The sequence below is a fragment of the Periplaneta americana genome, chromosome 4, assembly GCF_040183065.1.
Source record: "Periplaneta americana isolate PAMFEO1 chromosome 4, P.americana_PAMFEO1_priV1, whole genome shotgun sequence".
In the NCBI taxonomy this organism is placed as follows: Eukaryota; Metazoa; Arthropoda; class Insecta; order Blattodea; family Blattidae; genus Periplaneta; species Periplaneta americana.
In genome coordinates this window covers 144,069,195-144,085,219 of record NC_091120.1, presented here as the reverse complement: position 1 = coordinate 144,085,219, position 16,025 = coordinate 144,069,195, and the positions used below count along the sequence as shown (strand labels likewise).

At 33.7% G+C, this 16,025-nt stretch overlaps 1 protein-coding gene across 1 annotated transcript; it reads left to right on the top strand.

Moving 5' to 3' along the window:
• Positions 1–1,279: 1,279 nt before the first annotated feature.
• LOC138698246 (uncharacterized) lies at positions 1,280–14,936 on the top strand. The gene is made up of 2 exons (XM_069824039.1): positions 1,280–1,403; positions 10,551–14,936. The coding sequence occupies exon 2, from the start codon at positions 10,571–10,573 to the stop codon at positions 13,007–13,009; it is 2,439 nt and encodes an 812-aa protein (XP_069680140.1). The 5' UTR covers positions 1,280–1,403; positions 10,551–10,570; the 3' UTR covers positions 13,010–14,936.
• Positions 14,937–16,025: the final 1,089 nt, after the last annotated feature.

The following is a 16,025-nucleotide window of genomic DNA, read 5'->3' as shown; positions in this document are numbered from 1 at the left end:
GAAAATTAATTAAAATACGAGACCAATTAATTACAGTTGTATCATATATTTATTCACAAATTGCATAGTTACATACTGTAGAAACATTTTAAAAATTCAATTTCATAACCAGAACATAATGATCTTATCTGTAACATAAGAATATGTATACCATTACATACAAAGTAAAATATTACAAAGTTACAAACTAGTGAGGAACAACGTAAACAATTGAGGAGCGCTTTTGCTAAACTCGATAGTTGCAAAATTTTGTGAAAAAGAATTGCATATCACAATCATATGATGTTTAGCTTCTGTATCACCCTATGTAGTCAGATTTTGCATAACTTAGTTCATATTTTGCGTAGATGATAATTAGAAATATCTCCTTCCCACAACAAAAACTTTGTATACAATAAAACTCGTTTTCTGAGAAAAGTAGTTTTGTGCATCTATCGAGTTTAGCAAAAACGCTCCTCAATTTTTAACAATAAAGTAGCTATCTGATGTATACAAACATAAAAGTTCATTATTTTGATGCTTTAAAGGCAAAAATACAATCACACATCCCCAATGTTTAAAACAATTACAATTAAAGTTATGAAAGCAATGGAAAACGAATGAGGTATTACTGGATCGATATCCAAAGTTCTGCATTAGACACATTAACAAAGAGATTAAAATATATATTAGAACACAAAGTGCATTCTTTGTGAAATAAGAGACGGAAGGACATGAGTATGCTGAACAGTACAACGATCACAACCACTATCTCTGCTGAAAATTAAAATTTCGTTTCCTGCCACAAAAGTAACTAAAGCTACTGCAAGGTGACGCTCGAAGCTGTGGAAGTTAATATATTATGTATATTTTAGTTAGATTGTAGAGAACATAGAAACAATTCAACCAAGAGAATCAAATTAATATATTGACATTTAGAGTTTCCTACGAAAATATTTGATTCTAGGCACATATATTAAAAAAATGTAAGTTCCTCGCAAGAGCTTTATAACATTATAAGGAATGTACAGTATATGTAGAATATATTTTTCAGTGGAATTGTTAGGAAGTATTTATTGAATATAGAATAAACAAGAAAATAAGTAATGGACAAAATTTACGTTCATTTAATAGTTACGAACGAAACTGTGGCATTTAAAGAAACCAAAGTTTAAAATTGGACACTCTCTTATGTACAGGATGATTTAGAAGAATAGCAATGGAACTTCCGAAGAGAATTTCACCATCACGTGACACTCAACCAGAGAGTTCTGACGGGCGTCAAGAACTTCGAGAGAATATTTCTGATCCCAATGGAAGTCGAGAGGAGGCTTTAGGACAAAATGTTGATCCTCAGCCTGGGGGATCTTCTACACAAGACGCTGAAGCAACTCTCCAGTTTAATGGCAGCTACCGTCATCAAGGTTTCTATTGTTTTCCACTTGTACACCCTTACTCGCATACTGGAGGTTGGTACGGGAATGATCTACAGATGACACAGGTTCAACTTCAGCCCCCTCAGACTTATGGACACGCTTCATATAATCAGTTTCCGTGCCGAGAATATAACAGTTTTAATCAAAGTTATTTGCATGGATACAATTATCAACCTCAGTATGTAAATTATGGTATAATGTGTGATACTTGTTTGGCTATGAACTTATATAACAACCAATTTTATTTTCAAGGTCAGCCACATATTTATCCGTATTCATCTGAGAGAATGTTCTCACAGATTAATTGTAATGTTCCCTATTTGGGATATCAAGAAATTCAACATTCACAGGCATATCAAATACAGGGAGACGAAGGAATAACGGAAGCAGAGGTTGCAGAAATTCATGAAAGTGGAATGACGGGAGCGTCTGAAGAAACCTTTGATGTCACGGTCGAGAACACTGCGGAAAGCTTAGCTTTAAGTCAAGATAAAGTTCAAATCTGGCTTCATGATCAAATTGACGACACAAACGTACATGAAAAAGATACAATAAAATGTTCGGTTGGTAATAATCAAGACAGTCAAACTGCTACAAAACTTGACCATAGTGCCCCAGAATTTAAACCACGAGGACGTGAATGTTGTACACCATTTGAAGTGTCTCTAAATTCCGATTCTCAAAATACAGATTTTGCTAAAGGCAAAAAAGATACTCTTAGCAAGAGAAAATGTTGTACAGGATTTCAAGCATCTACAAATGACGATTCGGAAGATGAAGTTCATGACGAAGACATAGATGTCCACTTTAAAAAGAGAACATGTACAACATTAAAAACAAATTCAAATGAGAATTTGGACAATGAAGCTCTTGACAAAGGCCTGGAAGAAGACTACAAAAAGAGGACATGTACATCATTTGAAGCATCTCCAAAGTATTCTAACAGTAAAGATCTTGCTAAAGGCCTGGAAGACAACAGTAAGATGAGAAACGAGTGTACAACATTTGAAGCACCTACAAATGACTATTCTTATGACAAAAAGCTCGAAAAAGTTATGGAAGAAGATCCTAATCAAAGAAAATTTTGCAAATTATTGAAAGCAAGTCAAAATGAAGATGCTAATTACAATGATTATGATAAAAGTTTGGAAGGTTACACTAACAAGAAAAAAGGTTGTACATCATTTGAAGCGCCTAGAAATGACGATTCTTGTGATAAAAATCTTGATAAAAGTCAGGACGATGACGTTAGTAAGAGAAAATGTAGCAAATCATTTAAAGAATTTCCAAATGAAATTTCTAATACTAGCGATCATGACAAAAGTCTAGAAGACCAAACTAAAAAGAAAAAAGGTTGTACATCATTTGAAGCGCCTAGAAATGACGATTCTTATGATACAAATCTTGATAAAAGTCAGGACGATGACGTTAGTAAGAGAAAATGTTGCAAATCATTTAAAGAATTTCCAAATGAAATTTCTAATACCAGCGATCATGACAAAAGTCTAGAAGACCACACTAAGAAGAGAAAAGGTTGTACATCATTTAAAATATCTACAAATGACGATTCTCACGATAAAACTCTTGACAAAGATAAGGAAGACCGCACTAAGAAGGAAACAGGTTGTACTTCATTTGAAGCCTCTACAAATGACGATTCTTGCGATAAAAGTATCGACAAAGGTGTGAAAGACCACTCTAGCAAAAGACAATATACATCATTTAAAGCATCTCCAAATGAATATTCTAACCGTAAAGATCTTGATGAAGAGTTGGAAGAACACACTAACAAGAGAACAAGTTCATCACTTGAAGCATCTTCAAATGACGATATTGAACATAAAAATCTTGAGAAAATCTTGGAAAACAATGACAAGAGAACAGAGAACATCAAATCTTGCGGTCAACCAAAAATTTTATCTCAGGAACATGAAGATCCGCTGCAAGAACAAGCTGTTTCACTGAAGCTGACGTACAGTGAAATCCTTAAGAAACATATTTCAAAGTCTTCTACGTTACGTCTTAGTAATCCTTTATCTGAGAATGAGAAAGCATGTACTAATGAAATAAATTCCAATGAAAAATGGCCTTCAATACAGGATGTTCGGAGAAATTGTGGAGCAAAACAAACACCAAATCCGAAACATACGTCTGAAAGGCTTTCTCGTACTCTTGTAAAGGAATCTGTGACAGAAGAACGTCCACATTTACAGGACGTTGCATCAATGTTACCTAATAATGTTTCAGAGGGAAAAGGATTCTCGAAAGAGAACGTTAAATGTCACTTTCCAAGGAAACCTGAGTCCAACGTGCATGATTACCCAAAAAGAGTTGATTTGAAAAAATCTACAAGCGTACATTCATCAAAAGAAAATAACAGCAAAATACAGTCTGAAAAAGATGTCTCTAGAGAAGTCACTCAAGACCAGCCTGCAAGAGGACCTAGATCCAATCAGCATATAAAGTCAAATGGAGTTTTTCTGAGGAAGTCCCCAAATGTAATTTCATCATGCGAGGAGACTAATAAGGTACATTCTGCAAGATATGAAACTAAGGAAGTCACGCGAATGCAGCGTCGAGAAGATTCTAAAAAAGATCAATTAAAAGAAGATACATTTGAGGGATCTTCTAGCTTCTCTGCATCAAGAACAGGAGAGAGTAATCAGCAAGACCAGACTAAGAACGATCTCATGTCTACACCAACAAATGTATCGGAAGCAAAGAAAAACATTAACAAGCAGACTGGAGAAAGGTTTGGTTCAAGTCAAAACAGATCTGGAGAAATTAGAAGTGAGAAATCGAACTTGTCGGAGATTGAAACGAGAGAACAAGCGAAGTGTGCTCTATTTTCACTCCCTCAACATCCCTGCAGATGGAAGGGGGATGCAGAGCAAAAGATTACACATTTAAGGACTGTTCATTCAGATGTGTTTATGGAATGCGACCGAGTAGAATTAAAAGTAAACAGTGTCAGAGTATTATTTGCTTATAATACACTGTTCGTGATATACACTTCCTTTTGCCTCGAGAGTGACAATCTGTGTTGTGTAGTTCAACTGGGTTGTGAGTTGAAGAATTCCGAAGATCATTTTGAATATATTTGCGAACTTGATTCCATACCTAAATTTGAAATCAAAGTAACTCGTTCTGTTACGCCTTTTAAATTAAATTTATCGTTGGATGAAGGTACGTGGATTAGATTTGACAAAGCAATGCTTCCATTTATAAATGAAGTTATTGTTAGAATTAGAATTGTGCCCTATACATGAAATATGAAATTGCCGCTAATTTTTGAGGCAGCATTTTTTTTAGTTTCCCCAGTTACTACAATATAAGACGTATTGCATTAGCAAGAAAAAGTTGCATATTATTACTCTGATTGCAGGATTTGTTGTGTATGGCCAAGTTACAAATATTTAACATAGTTCGTGTAGGTGTGATTTCTGAAAACGTTATAGTGGATCCATCGTTTAAAATGATAATTATATCAAAAAGAATTTTTTATATTTTCAGAGAATTAATGTAAATTAAACTTGAGTTAATATTTAAAAGTAACACGAATTTAGAATGTTTAAATAAAAATGTGGTAAATAGAAGTCAACAGGCCTGCAGGCTTAATTACAATGAGGAGGCTGTAATAGTTTCTAACGAATGTAATAATTATATACATCTTAAAATTTATATTGAATTCTACAGTAAAAATTACAAGTGTTGTAGACGTAACATTTACTCGAGATTAAGAAAAGTACGGGATAATGTGAATTAAATTTAAACATTTCGTAATCTATTATTTAAGTGATGATTTTAGTACGCTATATTAAGTTATAAATGAATGAAGTAAGATAATTTTGTATATTTCCATTTTAATTATTTATATTTGATACGCATAAAATAGAAAAATAATTTTTATGATAGTAAATGCATTTTCAGTGTCAGTATGAAAATTAGAAATAATATAAAAGTTCACCGTGAACTAAAATTTATGTAATAACAAAATAATACATTTTAATGCACTACAATGTTAATATAATATTTGTCTTATAACATTACGATGGATTGTACATATTTAATTATAGCACGCATGGAATGGTATTTTTTTTTTCATAAAAAATGAGACTTGGTTGCTTACAAATATTTGTAATGATAATTATTTTTGTACCTAGGGTATTTTAAGAATATATTGTTTCAAAATGTTCGTAAAATTCCATTTTTTGTAACAAATAGACAACATATTGAATTTGCCTATTTTTTTTTTTTTTTTTTTTTTACTGTATTGTTATTCTCCGATGAATGGTACTCTGTACACATTGAGAGATAGAAATACATTAGCCAAAACATTTCCCAGATAAAATAATGAAGGGAAGCATATCTAATAAATATACCTCTAATTTCCGTATACCTTAAAGGTGGTTTCGAACTCTATAGAACCGAGGAGAAGCAATTCACTATCCAAAAATCGTGGCGGTTCGTCCTCCTATGTTTGTAGTTATTTGGCGGTTTGGAATCATTAAGAATAGCTCAGAATTTATTTTATACTAGCCGTACCCGTGCGCTCCGCTGCACCCGTTAGAAATAAATATAAAGTAATTACATAATTAAAATAGGACATTTGATCCAGGGCAGATTCGTGTTTGATAGAAGGATAAATCGTTTAATATGTTACTTAATTTAAATTGTATTTAAATAATTAAAATGCGATCATTTTGGTCCAGATACCACTCATTTGATGCAATGACAATTCCTTTAACACGTTTCTTAATTTTTATTACATGCATCCATACTTTAATGAAGACTGACATATCATTTAGATTTAATGTGTATACTTTATTTTACTTGCTATATGTTTCCATTGAATTATGATAACTTAATTTTAACCCTTATTTTCTACGTATTCAGTAAATGGCGCTTGGGCCACTATGGTTTTGAACCCTTCAAATAACTTAAATAACTTAAATTATATATTATATTATATTATATTATATTATATTATATTATATTATATTATATTATATTATATATTATATTATATTATATTATATTATATATTATATTATATTATATTATATTATATATTATATTATATTATATAAAAAATGTGTTGATAACGGATGTACACCGATAAGTAAGGTTTTAATTTGTTGTGGGGGCTCTTGAATCTCAGGAGGAACAAATTTTATTTTACAACAGCGCAACATAATCTGCTTGGCTCATTACCCAATTTTTTTGCATTGCATATGTATTTTATGTATTTTAACACGATTCAATTGAGGATAGTTAAATTTTGGATTATAAAATAATGGAATGCTAAGCTAACATATTATTACTGCATACTAAATCAATACACACTTGTGGTTCGTTAATTCTCTGAGATAAACATTATTTTAAGAAATACAGGAAACGAATACACAGAATAGACTATCATGTTGTTTGTGCATAAGAAGCTATTTTAATCTTACCTGTCCTCAATTCACTCCGAAGTTATTGTAATAACATTATAGCATTATGTCCATATAGAGAAACTACACTTTCCAATGGTGAAATAATAATTAATTACAAAAATCGGTTAATTTAGCTTCCGATACTACTTCATACAAACACAGAAACATTCTCTGTAGGCTATGATTCATAGCTTTCGATTATTGTTGACCAAGGCCCCTTATAGACGAATTCATTTGTTTATTTTATTACACCGCCTTAGATGCCAGTTATTTCAATTTTGAAACTCATTTATCTCATTAAATATCAGTCCAATCAAAATTTTTCAAAGAATAATACTTATCGGAAATGATTTGTAAAGAAATGTTTGTTATGTAACATTTTTCACAAAAATCAATAATAAGCGAGATATTTCGATTTATTTAATTCAGATCCCCTTATAACCCTCCTTTTAAATAATGTATTTTGAATGCCATGTAGTCTAAAATCTAAGTTACAACGAACTTAATTTATATTCCAATTTTCATCGGAATCGGTTCAGCCATTATCGCGTGAAAAGGTAACAAACATACAGACAGACAGACAAACAAAAATTAAAAAAAAAAAAAGCGATTTTCGGTTTCAGGGTAGTTAATTATATATGTTAGGACCAATTATTTTTGGAAAATCGAAAATTACCAGAAAAATTTCGGCTACAGATTTATTATTAATATAGGTATTGAAAAAGTCTATGATTCCTGTTGCAGGCGTTCAAAAATTCAGAATGACGGAAGTAATCTAATAGAATGATCTTAAAATATGGCCGATCGTCTATACCATGTCTCTTCAACCCTTACAATTTTGATTAAATATAATATTGCATTTCCCTTTCGTGACTATTGTTAGACCCGAGGCAATAATCATTGAAGTTTAAAATATACTACACACAATATAAAAATACTAACGTGCAAGCCTTAATATGAATATAAATATAACTGGTATAGCGACAAAGACTGTTCATGAAGTCGGGTGACGAAACCACCAGGATCAATGTATTTGAACATACCAGTTTTTTTTTTTCTTACAGAAATATTTTAGAGAGATGCGCAGAAATGCTCGGAGCAGCTTACTAAAAGATCACGCCGTGCCATCACACTTACTGAATGACTGTTACGTCACGTTAAAGATAATAAACGCCATACTGCTGCATATTCAGTCATGTAGACCACGTTGAACACTTGTTAGGTAAAGTTTTGTTTCAAATGCAATAATATTTAAATTTGATGAACTTAAACACAGAAATTCGAAAGATAGTGAAATATCACATGCACAGATACGGAGATCAATGTTTTGGAAAATTTGGATTGTATCGAACGCATAAGAAAATTCGTAGTATGTTTTACGAAGGCTCTCAATACTCTATTTGGATATACAGTATTATTTACAAGGTCTTTTTAATACTAGTTATGGTATATTTATTTAAATTTGGCTTTGTAAATTGTGAAGCGCTTCATTCGATAGTGGAATGTCTTTTTTTCAACTTGTATAAAGTTAATAGGCCTATAGTATTAAAGTTTTTTACACACGCGGAATTCTTCCACCAAGAACACTTAACTCGCTATAGCTATGACGGAGTATTCGATCTTAATTTCTGGTAATCTTAAGTTATATTTGATCATAAATACAACACTTCCTTCACAAGAAATAATGGCATGCGAGAAAGAAATTGCAGGAATAAGCGAAATGTCTGGTGGAAAGTAGAGTAGCGCCTGAAGAATATAGAATGGAATGGGCTATTTGTTTGTTAAGATACCAAGAACTTATTTCTCTACGAAAGATAGGAAATTACGAGGATGATATAAAAGAAAGAATCGAATAGCAATATCTGAAAGGATTATCTATAAGGCCAGTAGCAAAAAAGAATAGGGTCTACTGTGCCTAAGTCAATTACTCATGAACTTGTACGGACTCCTACAATTATTGAAAATTAAGACGAGTGACTTTTCATTTAGCAAAGAAACTTGTCTCGCTTTTAGTGAATACTTCTTGGAAAAGATTTCCTTTCACACCAACAGATGTTGGAAAGTGACCTGAATGTACAGATTTCTCTGTATATAGTTCGTAACAAATTCAACAATGGAACATAATGTGCAGTTGGGAAAGGACTAAAAGGACATCTGAAAAGAAAGGAAGCCTTTCTGTTAAAACTCTTGACACTTTTTTACACAGAGGGGAGGGTTTGAATCTGAAGGTCGTGTCAGAATTTTATACTTTATTGGATAAAGTACAGGAGGACAACTTATATAATAAACTTGAAAACATTTAGAATGCCGAACAGTCGGTACTACTGTTAAACACTAGGCCATGAAAAGCAATTGAATGCTTCTAACAGTGTTGCAATTTTAGCAGATGAGAGGGGAGGACGTAACATTAATGACATGTTTAAGTGTAAATGATAACCTACCTACATTTTACCTTTTTATAATTTGCAATAAATCCGGAAAAAAGAGGAATTTTGGGAAAAACTAACCATAATCGACATTTACAACGACGGAGATTGGTTACATAAGAGTTTTAGTTCTATCAGAAAAATCCGTTCTCTTATTGGGAATGTAATCAAAAGATATAGAATGCGGTGATAATTATAATTGAAGAGTAACAATCACTTTATTGTATTATATAACGGATATTAATAAATAATTTAAAGATTTCAAATGTATTGTCCGGAAAGAGGACACTTGTAATAAAATATGTGCCCTTAACAGGAACACATGTTACCATTCTCGGACATTTACTAGATAAATTTCAAAGCATCATAATTATTTGCGTTTAAATAATACTTAAAAGTATTATTACTATAATGAATTAATTTTAAAATAGAGATAATTGGATTTATTTACTTGAAAACAAAGCACAGGCAAAGAGTGAGTGGAATTCTCTGAAATGTACGGAAATAGGGCCCCTTTCACACTTTATTAAGAATAACTGATGCTCAAGAGTGTACAATTTTAACATTATTACACTGATAGATTTAAAGGTAGCGATATAGCAATTTGTCTCCAATAATGTAAACACATATGAACGAAAAAATACATATTAAAGATGTAGGAAATGCATAAAATAAAATGCATATTGAGTTGATGCAGTATCAGTTGTCTTATTAGGGAATGTTACTACAGAAACATTTGCAGGAAATGGATCAAAATTCAACACTAAAGCAAAATTGTATGCCTTTTGTGAAATATAATAGATTGACAACTGTCAATGCCACAATGAACACAGCGACAATCTCTGCAAAACTATTGAAAAATTGCAAATGCAAATGACTTCCAAGCTGTCTTGTGAACATGCTGCTTATGTTTTAATTTGCTTATAGAAAACTCACAAAACGGTTAGCGGCGAGTGTCAAATTAATTTGATAGAAAAGTAGTGTTTATGTCGAGACATTTTAAATACATGATAGGCCTTCCCAGAAAATCTATTCGATAATAGAAAATAGGACAGTTTTACAAGAGCATTATCACTAACGAAAATCTATGTACAGTATTTTCCAGTGAAATTTCTAGAAATTACCTAGATCCTACTTGTTGAAAACGGAACAATCCAGAAAAGGAATAGTGGACCAATTTACCGGTACCGTTTATTTAGTAGTTACGAACGAAACTGAAATGTGACATATAAAGAAAGGAAAGTCTCAATAGGACACTGTTTTATGTACAGGATGGTTTAGAAGAGTGGCAATGGAACATCCGAAGAGAATTTCATCACCGCGTGACACCCAGCGAGAGAGTCCTAACAGACGTCAGGATCTTCAAGAGAATATTTCTGGTCCCCATGAACATCAAGCGGAGGCTTTCGGGCAAAATGTTTATGCTCAGCCTCGAGCAACTTCCACACATGGCGCTGAAGCAACTCTCCAGTTTCATGACAGTTACGGAGAACATCAAGGTTTCTATTGTATTCCACTTGTACACGCTTTCTCAAACACTGAATCTTGGTACCGGAATGATCTACAGGTGACGCAACTTGTAGACCAGAACCTCTACCAACTCCCGCAATCTCAAGTGTATAGACAGGTTGAAAACGATTCATACAACCAACATTCTCCGTGTCAAGAATACAGTAATTCTATTCAATGTGATATGCATGTAAATTATAGTCTAATATGTGATACTTGTAAGGCTATGAATTTGCATAATAACCAGTCATTTAATTTTCAAGGTCAGCCATATATTAACTCTCATTCGTCTCAAGAAATACTCTCACAGAGAAATTGCAATATGCGTTATTTGCAAAATCAAGAATTTCACCAGTCCCCAGTATATCAGGTACAGGGAGAAGAAGGAACAACGGAAGCAGAGACGGCAGAAATTCATGAAAATGGAGTGACGGAAGAATTTGAAGAATATCTTGCTTCAAGCCGAGAGAAGGTTCAAATTTGGCTTGATAACCACATGGACGACACAAAAGAACATGAAAAGGATGTCACAAAATATTCGGTTGTTGATAGACAGGATAATCAAATTACTACAGAAGTTGACTATAATGCACCAGAATTTAAGCCACAAGAACATAAATGTTTTACACCATTTGAAGAATCTCCAAATGACGATTTTAAAGACAAACATCTTGGGAAAGGCCTGAAAGAAGTCTCCAAAGAGATGAGATGTTCTACATCATTTGAGCCGTGTAAGCCTACAAATGACGATTCTGTGTATGAAAATCTTGAAAACGGCCCGGAAAACCACCCTGATAAGAGGAAAAGTTCTACATTATTTAAACAATCTCCAAATGACTGTTGTAACGACAAAGATCTTGGGAAAGACCTGGAAAACGACCAAAAAGGAACAAAATATTCTACATCATTTGAAGAATGTACAAATGACGATTCCTGCTATAAAAATCTCGAAAAAGCCCCGGGAAACCATCCTAACAGAAGAAGGAGTTGTACATCACTTGAACAATCTTCAAATGACGGCTATGACTTTCCTGGCGACCAAAAAGAAACAAGATGTTCTACATCATTTGAAGAAAGTACAAATGACGATTCATACTATAAAAATCTAAAAAAAAAACCGGGACACTATCCTAACAGGAGAAAAAGTTGTACCTCATTTGAACAATCTCCAAATGAAGGCTGTAACGACAAAGATCTTGGGAAAGACTTTGAAGGAGCCCAAAAAGAGACGAGATGTTCTACATCATTTGAAGCATGTGCAAATGGTGATTCCAAGTATAAAAATCTTGAAAAAGGGCCGGAAAGCCACTCTAACAGGAGAAAAAGTTCTACACCATTTAAACAATCTCCAAATGTTGTTAAAATCGTCAAAGATCTTGAGAAATGCTTGGAAGACGACGACCCCAGAGAGACAAGATGTTATACATCATTTGAGGCATGTACAACTGACGATTATGACTATAAAAATCTTGATAAAGGCTCGGAAAACCATCCTAACAGAAGAACAAGTCGTACATCATTTAATCAATCTGCAACTGACGGTCTTAACAATAAAGGTGCTGTTGAAAGCATAGAAGATCACAGTTCATCTTTTAAAGAACCTACAAAAATCGATGTTGAGGATAAAAATCTTGGTAAAATCCTTGAAGTCCATCGTAAGAAGAGAACAGAGAATATTAATCCTTGCACTGAACTAAAAACTTCGTCTCGAGACGATGTAGGTATGTTGCAAGAAGAAAATGTTTCATTGAAGCTGACTTACAGTGAAATAGTTAAGAAGCAAATTTTGAAACCTGCATTACAACCTAGTCAATTATTACCTCAGAATGAGAAAGTACATATTAAGGAAATAAAGTCGAGTAAACAATGGCCATCCTTACAGGATACCTGTAAAAATTATGAAACAAAACTAAGATCAAGTCCAAAACATTCATCTCGATGGTTTTCTCGTACAATATCTGCAAACAAGTTGACGTCAAGTGAACATTCGTCTCTACGGAACACTGTAGGAAAATTAGTTAATATCGTTTCAGAGGAAAATTACTCTTCGAAAATTGACGCTAATGTCAAGTCTCCGAGAAAACTTGCATCAAACGCACATAATCATTCACATAGAAGTGATTCTGAAAAATTCGCAAGCGTGCTTGCATCAAGTGAAAGGAATAGTAAAGGACAGTCTGAAAAAGACGGGAATAAAAAAGTCAATAATAAACGCCAGTAAAAACTAGGTTCAATCAGTATGTGCAGTCCGTCGAGACACTGTGAAAATTCCCAAACGTCTATCAGGAGATGAGTACAATAAGAGGCATTCTACCAGTTACGAACCTAAGGAAGACTCTCAAATAAGAGAGGTCAATCGAAAAATGTTACGATTGGGAGTTCTTCGAGCGTTTCTGCACAAAGTGAAAGGAAACTAGTTTAAATCGTTAAAGAATACTCATTGTTAGATAAAAGATGACATCTCTAGGAGAATACCAAATCGAAATATTTACCAGTCTGTAGACAGGTCTGACGAAAGCCAAATAGAAGGATAATCTGGAGAAAATCGAAGTGAAAAATCGAACAAATTTGAGACTGAAACAGGAGGACAAGTAAAGTGTACTGTGTACGTCCTATTCTTGCTTGCAATTAGAATGGAGATTGAAAAGACTAGATGATGCGTTTTGAGACCATTCATTCAGACACACGGAATTCAGTCTGCTAGAATTAAAAATAGAGTAGGCCTATTATTTGTTTATAATACACTATTCTTGGTTTATGGTACACTTTTTTTCGTCTCGAGAACAATTTGTGTTGTGTAGTTAAACTTTGTTGAGAGTCTGAAAATTCCGAAGTTTTGGATATATATTTGCGAACTTGATTCTTATACCTCAGTTTGAAATCGAAACTCGTTCTATTGCCCTTCAACTCAAGATAATCTTGAGTGGAGATGTATGGATTAGACTTGGCAAGACAGTGTCATAACATTAAATAATAATGTTAGAATCAGAAATACAAACTCTCTGCTAATTTATGAGGCAGCATCGTTTAGTCCACACTTACTAGAATGTAAGACGTATTGCATTAGCAATGCAATGTTTCATACCTTATACACTAAGATGCGTATCGACAAATAACAAGTAATGTTAGACATAAATTGACTAATATTTGTGAGAGCTTTGTAATACTGTAAGAGTAGAAACAATCCATTGTTAAAAATGAGAACTATGTTAAGATTTTTTTATATAGTTGAAAGAATGAAGTTGAAATTTTAAGTGACAATTTTAAATATGTTCTTTTATAACCAAATAAAATTAAGCACGATTCTATATACGGTTATTCGAAATTTTTACATAGATCACGGCTATGATAGGAAAGGTAGGCTTACAATTTTTATGATTGTAAATGCATGTTCAATTTAATGTGAAAATTAGGAATGAGAAATATTTGGAGTGAGCTAAGAAATTATACTGTAATAAAACAAAAATTCTTAAGGGAAAGAAATGTTCACAGATTTGTAATAAAAATGGATTGTATGATTTTAATGGCAACAGGCCTACGCATGGAAGAATTCTTTGATAATTATTATGGGGTGTAAAATAGTAAATATTTTTAATGCTGAATAATTGTATTGGTAGGGTATTTTAAAAATTGTACTTTGCTTTGAAATATTTGTGAAATTTAACTTTGTATGAACATAAGTACGAAATACAGTGAAGTTATCTAATCTTTAACAAAAGTGATAAGCACATTATTATTAGCGAGAACATTTTTTTTTCACATAAAGACGAAAAAGAAGGGAGAAAATAGTAATAAATTGAAAAATGAATTGATAGAGAATAGTAATAAATTAGAAAATAAACTAGCAGAAAATTCTAGAGAAACTAAAGAACAGATTGGTCAATTGGAAAGGAAACTAGGAAGCTAGTTGACAGAAAATTGTAGGGAAAGTAAAGAGCAGATCGGCCAGTTGAAAAAATGAAATGATAGAAAATTCTAGAGAAAACAGAGAACAGATTAGTCAGCTAATAGAAAAATCCAGGGAGAACAGGGATCAGATCGACTAGTTAGAAAGGAGGTTAGTATATAGCATCGGAGAGATCGAAGAAAGAGTTAAAAACAATGTAAAAAGGGAGAACGGCGAGTTCAGAGAGGCGATCATAGAAGAGGTAGACAATAAAGTCAGAGAATTTAACCACACGATAGATGAGACTTAACATTGTGGGCCAGGAAACGGGCAGTCCGAAGGCGCTGATAAGTAATAGGGACAAGGAAGAGAGAAACAATATCACAGAATTAAGCGAGAAAATTAGTAGGTTACAGGCGAGAATGGAGGATAATAACGCCCATGATGAAGGAATAGACAACGCCTCGGAACAAACGCTTCCTAGCACCACAGATAGGACCCGATGTGTCGCTTCGGGGAATAGTGTGATGTCAAGCGTCAATAATAGTGATAGGATAGGAGATAACCAGGTGTCCCCGAGCCACGCGGACGCTTCTCCATCGCATGCAAGCGATAGGCCATCTTTAGGTCGTCTGAACTACCCCGCACACGTAATCAATGAATTAATGTACCCGATTTTCGATGAAGAGGAGTTCACGAACCCTCATAATTACATTGGCGAATTAGAAAAGTATTCTCAATTAAAAGGGGTACCCGACGACTTAAAGATGACCATTGTGAAGAAAAGTCTGAGGAGGAGACCCATAACTGGGTGTTAGTCGCGCTAGGCGACAACGTCCTGTATGAAGATTCCAAAGAAAAATTATCTAACAAGTACTGGGGTCCAAGGCGTCAGCAACAGCTGAGGGCAGAGATCACACAAGGTCGATACGATGTGAGGAGGGGGTGTCAATGATTGATTACTTCTTGGACCTCGTTCGTAAAGGGAAGAGTTTGAATCTGCCCATCCCGGATTCAGAACTCATCCGCTTAGTGATATCACACTATCCTGAAAACATCAGACACAATATGATAGTCGCTAATCCCCGAGATTTCGGAGGAACTCTAGCATTGGTAACAGCTTTTGACATGTCAGATGCAAGGCACGAGGCATGTAAAGTAGGGGACAGTTGACAGGTTAGGAAAGGATAATGTGAGAACTGTGACAAACCTGGGGCGGAAGGCAGGTGAAGCCTCCCGACCCCATAGAGTGTATAATAATAATAATAATAATAATAATAATAATACTCATAACTGGATGGACAGGCCAGGTAATGCGGGTGGTAATAGTCCACCGCCATATAACCATAAT

Bases quoted from the DNA above. Each gene is read 5' to 3' on its own strand.
- LOC138698246 (XM_069824039.1), top strand. From the start codon at position 10,571: ATGGAACATCCGAAGAGAATTTCATCACCGCGTGACACCCAGCGAGAG.